A 6,695-nucleotide genomic window follows, 5' to 3' on the forward strand; every position below is an offset into this window, starting at 1 on the left:
GAAAAGAATCTGAAAAAGAATATATATATATATATATATATATATAAAACGGAATCACTTTGCTGTACACCAGAAATTAATACATTGTAAATCAATAATACTTCCATTTTTAAAAAAGAAAGCTTTTAAGAAGTTAAAAGAAAAGCATATAAAAACTTTTTAACATGTTTAGGGACTTCCCTGGTGGCACAGTGGGTGGGACTCTGTGCTCCCAATGTGAGGGGCCCAGGTTTGGTCCCTCTTTGGGGGGCTGGGTGCCGCATGCATGCTGCAGCTGGGAGTTTGCATGCCGCAACTAGGGAGCCTGCCAGCCACAACTGGGGGGCCCACGAGCTGCAGCTGGGGAGCCCGCCTGCCGCAACTAGGACCCGGCGTGACCAGATGAATAATAAAATAAGTAAATTTTAAAAATACATAGGATTCTCATTAAAAAAAAAAAAAACTGTTTAACATGTATAAAAATGTTTATAGCAGCTTTACTCAAATAGCCAAAGTGTGGAAACAATCCAAATATCCATTAATAGGAAAATAGATAAATTGTGGTACAGCCATATGATGGAATATTACTCAGAAATAAAAATATTTACTTTTGATGCACACAACACAGATAAATCTCATTAAGTATTTTAAAAATAAATTTATTTATTTATTGGCTGCATTGGGTCTTCATTGCTGTGCGCGGGCTTTCTCTAGTTGCGATGACCAGGAGCTACTCTTCGTTGCAGTGTGCAGGCTTCTCATTGCAGTGGCTTCTCTTTGTTGTGGAGCATGAACTCTAGGCACTCGGGCTTTAGTAGCTGTGGCTCACAGGCTCTAGAGCGCAGGCTCAGTAGTTGTGGCACTCAGGCTTAGCTGCTCTGCGGCATGTGGGATCTTTCTGGACCAGGGTTCAAACCCGTGTCCCCTGCATTGGCAGGCAGATTCTTAACCACTGTGCCACCAGGGAAGTACCTCATTAAGTATTAGAGTTTAAGAAGCTAGACACAAAACATTATATATTATATTTTTCCATTTATATGAAATTCAAAAACAGGCAAAACTAATCTATGGTGATACAAGTCCGAATAATGGTTACCTTGGGGGAAAGGGGGCAGGTACTGACAGAAAAAGGGCATGAAGGAAACTTCTATAGTGATAGAAATGTTCTGTGTATCTTTATCTAGGTGGTGGTTACACGGGTGTGTGTGTCTATATGTATATATAGAGACACACACACATATATGTATGTTCATCATGTGTTTCCTAAAGATTAATGCTCAAGTACTTTGCTATATATATTTTATACTTGAATAAAGATTAAAACTATTTTAAAAAATGCCTGTCTTATATTTTTGTCTATACTATCTATAATTTAGGACTGTAAGTTTTTAGTGGGTTTTTGCTAAAATTTTTGCAGTGTTCTCAGTACATCGTCCTATTAGGAAATGTGGAAAATTGTATTGGCTAAACATTACTGATTTGAAGTAAATCAATAAAGTTAGATTTAGAATAGGAAATAAACTAACCTATTCTAACTTGCTATTTAGTGATGCATAAATCTACCTTTTGATACTGTAAGAAGTGGTCATCTGGCTTCTACTTAAATATCATCTATGAAAAGAAGTTGTTTCATTTACTGAGCACCTTTTAAGTGCCAGGCACTCTATTATTAGGTCATAAAGATGAGAAAAATATATTCAACTCTGGCCCTAAAGAATTTGTTTTCTCTTATTTTACCAGATAAATATTAAAATAAAGTGTTGAACAATGTGAGAGCACAGAAATAAAATAACTAACTTGTTTTAGTTTCTCTTAAACTGACCTGAACTTTGTTTCCTTATAATAGTAATTCACTAGAGCTTCCTCATTCATTCAAAACATTTATGCTTTAAGAACCTATCATAGGGGCTTCCCTGGTGGTGCAGTGGTTAAGAATCCGCCTGCCAATGCAGGGGACATGGGTTCAAGCCCTGGTCCAGGAAGATCCCACATGCCGCGGAGGAACTAAGCCCATGTGCCACAACTACTGAGCCTGCGCTCCAGAACCCACAAGCCACAACTACTGAGCCCACGCGCCACAACTACTGAAGCCTGTGATCCTAGAGCCCGTGCTCTGCAACAAGAGAAGCCACTGCAATGAGAAGCCTGCGCACGGCAATGAAGAGCAGCCCCCGCTCGCCGCAACTAGAGAAAGCCCATTGCACAGCAACGAAGACCCAGCACAGCCCCCCAAAATAAATAAATAAATAAATATTTAAAAAAAAGAACCTATCATATAATTTAAGAGATGTAAACGAAGTTTTATAGAAAGAAAAAAGTCATCACTGTATAAACACTATAGTTATAATTGATTTAGGTAAGATTGTCAAAGGACAGTAAAATCAGGGGACTTCCCTGGTGGTCCAGTGGTAAAGAATCTGCCTTACAATGCATGGGACACGAGTTTGATCCCTGGTCAGAGAATTAAGATCCCACATGCCACGGGGCAACTAAGCCTGTGCACCACAACTACTGATCTCATGTGCCTCAACTAGAGAGCCTGTGTGCCACAAACTACAGATCCCACATGCCCTGGAGCCCACACGCCACAACTAGACAGAAGCCCGTGCACCACAACGAAGAGCGCAGGGGCCTCAACGAAAGATCCTGCATGCCTCAACGAAGACCGCATGTGTTGCAACTAAGACCTGAAGCAGTCAAAAATAAATAATAAATAAATCTTTAAAAAGTATATATATATATGTGTGTGTGTATATATATATAAAAAGGACAGTAAAATCATTGACTGAAAGATTGTAGGGGAACAGGACACCCAGAGTCTCAAAGTATCACCCCTCACTTTACTTTTTAATTGCAAAGAGGAAAAGCTACTTTTGCAGTGGAGAAACACAGGAGACATCAATTTAACCAATTATCAAACTGATACTTATTGATGTGTTCCACTAAGAAATGACCATTACTTATGGTAGTATTATTCTTGCTGAAAATATTTAATCTGAAACTAAAATCATGAGGAAAAAACCAGAAAACAGAAATTAAGGACTTTATGCCAAACATGGCCTAAATGCTTAAAAAATGTTAATGATGTGAAAGACAAAAAAAAAAAGTGGGAGAACTGTTCTAAATTAAAGAAAATCAAAGAAACATGAGAACTAAATGCAATTGTGATCCTTGAAGGTATCCTAATTTTTTAAAAAAGACTTTAATAAAAAAATTTATATATATATATACACACACATACACACACACGTGTATAAATGAAAGAATAAAGAACATCATGGGACAATTGGGGAAATCTGAATATGGACTATATATTTGATAATACATAGAATTATATGTTAAATTTCTTTCTCATCTAATTATATTGTACTTACGTAAGAAAATCACTTGTTCTTAGGAAACATAAGCTGAAGTATTAAGTGATAAAGTGCAACTAATCCTCAAATGGTTCCTCAAAAACCGGTGTGTGTGTGTGTGTGTGTGTGTGTGTGTGTGTGTGTGTGTGTGTGTGTGTGTGTGTGTAGGGGTAAAGTAAATGTGGCAAAATGGCAACAATTGGTGAATATGGGTGAAGAGTATATGGGGGTTCACTGTACTATTCTTGCAACCCTTCTGTGGATTTGAAATTTTTCCACGTAAACAATTGGAGAAAAAAAGAAATTTTCTTGACAAAGTCATTGTATAGATTCAAAGAACAAGTCATACAGTTCTGGCTGCTGTCCTCTGTGGCCACAGAAAAATCCCCCAAAACAGACTTAGACATATTTAAAGACAGTGACATGGTTTAATGTACCTTCACCAAACAGGAAATTTATCTCTGTATGTCAATAAATCTAATCTTAATAATGCACAATTTCAATTATAACCAAATCCGCAAATTATGTAAATTTCTAGAAAAATATTACTGAACATAAATGTAAATAAACAGCAACCATGAAAACTTCAAAAGTAAAAACTTCATCCAAACTCTGATCCTCTTATTTTATTTTTAAAAAAAAGCCAGACACACATACTTAGTTGGAACTAATCACCTTATTATAATCTTGACCACCATATTCAATGGGGCAAACAGCAATAAAGGACCCACTGTATAAACGATCCTACATGTATACTTTCCAATTATGGTCCTAGGTGGCTCTATTCTTTCACAGACTCAAAAAAATGTAGCTAGTATTTGACCCTTCTGAAAATTAGCCCCCAAACTGTGACCAGTGTATCCTATAGAGACAAAGTAAATGTGACAGCACAGCATGAGCTAGTTTCCTTACGTAAATTACATGAGTATTCCATCCATTAAGTCAATGGTTTATTTTTAAGCTTTAGAATCCTTTTTAAAAGTCTTACTTGGAAACACAACAGGCAGACCAGAAAAAAGTAGAGATGCTCAGGTTGAAGACAAAGGAATAGAAGGATTCCTCAGCCACATTCATATTTCCTTTTCCTGGTCCTTCCTCACCACGGCAACTCCCTGGCAGCTACCACAGAACCTGGGGAATATGCTTTGAAAACCAAGGTATCAAGGGACCAGGATTTGCTCTAGCACAGCCTCTAGCTACAGTAGTAGACTGATCTCACCTGAGAACAACCTTTATAAGGATCTTTCTCCTGAAAAAACTTTCAAATATAGAACAAACAAGAACAACTGGTTTTGCCACATTTATTTTACCCCTAGACACACACACAAGAATGCACACACACATACACACACATGCACTAAGCTGTATCTGAAGCCTATAGCGTTCCAAAGAAAGGTCACTCAACTTAGAAAAAGACAAGACAGAGGCAGAACAGTGCTGAGTAAAGTAAGTACTCAATTTTAGTTGCTGTTTTGTTTTCTTACCTCTGCTGATAGGGGACTGGTAGTTACTGTCTTGACTGGGTCATGTGACACAGCCAGGGTTCCTGCAGAGGAAGTTCCATTCATGGTTAATTTGGCTGCATCAGCAACTTCTCCATTAGGCAAGATCCCATCAGCAAACCAAACTCGCCTCTGCTCTCTGGGCTGAGCCACTTGAGGAGCCAGAAAAATAAAACAGGTAACACTGTGACATTGATAGGGTTTCTAACATCAAGAAGAGAAGGTCACCAATCTCAGATGTACAAAGAAATCACTATTTAGCATTTTATACTTCTAAATATAATTGTAACTGTATAAAAGTGGTTATAAATTAATAAAAATACACATTTAAATATACTCCTTACTTCTGTAATTTATATGTAAAGATTTAAAGCACTTTGCTTTAAAGTATTAAATATGCCTATGATTATGTCACATACTCTGTCCCATATCACTAACAGAGAAACTAGGGAAGGTGTTTGAAGTGCCTAGGAAATAAACTAATAGCCTGGAAAAAATATCTAGAAATAGACATCCACAGCTCCTAAAAGTATGAGGTTTCTGTTGGAATAAAATATCTGGAAAAGTGATATGGTATTTTTAAAAGGCAAAAGATGCCCTGAAGAATGTTGAAGAATTATTAATTAATAAAAGAAGAGTTGGCACAGATATGTAAGAATTGGGAAGCAAACTGACCAGATCTTTGGCTAAAGTGTAATTGAAGAAGAAAAAGACTGATCCGGCAGTGCAGATAGTGAAATGCAGTAGTCTGCATTTTAGTAAAAGGATGGGGAAAAGCTGGAAAACTGAGTCTGGCAAAATGATCTCTTTAAATCCAGTTTTGAAAATCAATTCAAACGGCCAAAACAAAGAGAGACCAGGGAAGAACAACAAAAACAACAAATGAAGTAAAGAGAATAAAGATTTTAAGAACGAAAGCCTGAGCTCAGAAGAGTATGATAATGTCAATAGAAGTTTTTGATCTTCAAAAGGGGAGGGCTATTTTACAAGGGGAAAGGAATATTGCTAGACAAAAAGATATAAAATTAATGAAAGAAGACAGAATTTAATTATCAGGGGAGACTTCTTGACAGATCATTTTAAGGAAATATTTGTTATTTTTACTATTGATAATCCCCTGAACTTACAAAGTGCCTTTCATCTGACAATATCATAATCATAAAAATATAATAAACTAAAATAAGTTGAGCCTATGATTTTCTACCTATCATATGATATAATCAGAATTAAAGTTCTGGATTTTATAAATGTCTGTGTACCTAACACAGTATTTTCATATTTTTACAGGGATAGATTAAAAATGAAAAGAGAAAATGGCAATATATATTCCAAAAGGCAATACTAGAATGGGCTGGTCAGAAAAAAGAATTCTTATTTTCATCATTTACTAAATTCCTGCAAAGAACACTAAGGTAGGCATGAGGCTAGGATTTTGCAGGCTGATTTCAAATTCTGCAACTCTTTTCAAATAAAAGCAAAGTAATTACTCCATTCTTAAGTTGGAGAGTGTACTGGCATATTTTTAGAGGTGGCTCCAAAATATCAGGCAACACAATATTCTTCTTTACTTGCCCAGAAATAGTCTCAACACATTTCTCACCTTGTTCTTCCACTTTAATAACCACCCAAAGGGACTTATCTGCAGTGTGTTAAAGACTTGTGATATAAAATCACATCAGCACCTTTTCAGAGGAACTTGGTGAGGAAAAATAGAGAGAATAGCACATGATCCCCTACCTTCTGCTCCAGGGTGCTTTAAAACTCCCACAGGTACCATCACAGTGGGAGGTGGAGAGCTCAGGGCTCCTGAGGCCTGAGCTTGCTGCAAGGGAGGGATAGTAGAACAGTATTCAGCAGG

General features: G+C 36.9%; 1 protein-coding gene across 1 annotated transcript in view; it reads right to left on the bottom strand.

The window, feature by feature from the left end:
• The window catches only part of ZFYVE9 (zinc finger FYVE-type containing 9), a 132,984-nt gene that overhangs the window by 79,800 nt on the left and 46,489 nt on the right, over positions 1-6,695 (bottom strand). The window contains exons 4-5 of the mRNA XM_007459612.1: positions 6,575-6,695; positions 4,820-4,989 (exon numbers count right to left, since the gene is read on the bottom strand). The exon at positions 6,575-6,695 is cut by the window's right edge and continues 47 nt beyond it. Of these exons, the coding sequence (XP_007459674.1) occupies positions 4,820-4,989; positions 6,575-6,695 (291 nt within the window). The remainder of the gene's footprint in view (positions 1-4,819; positions 4,990-6,574) is intronic.

Source organism: Lipotes vexillifer, unplaced genomic scaffold, assembly GCF_000442215.2.
Source record: "Lipotes vexillifer unplaced genomic scaffold, Lipotes_vexillifer_v1.1 scaffold525, whole genome shotgun sequence".
Taxonomy (NCBI): Eukaryota; Metazoa; Chordata; class Mammalia; order Artiodactyla; family Lipotidae; genus Lipotes; species Lipotes vexillifer.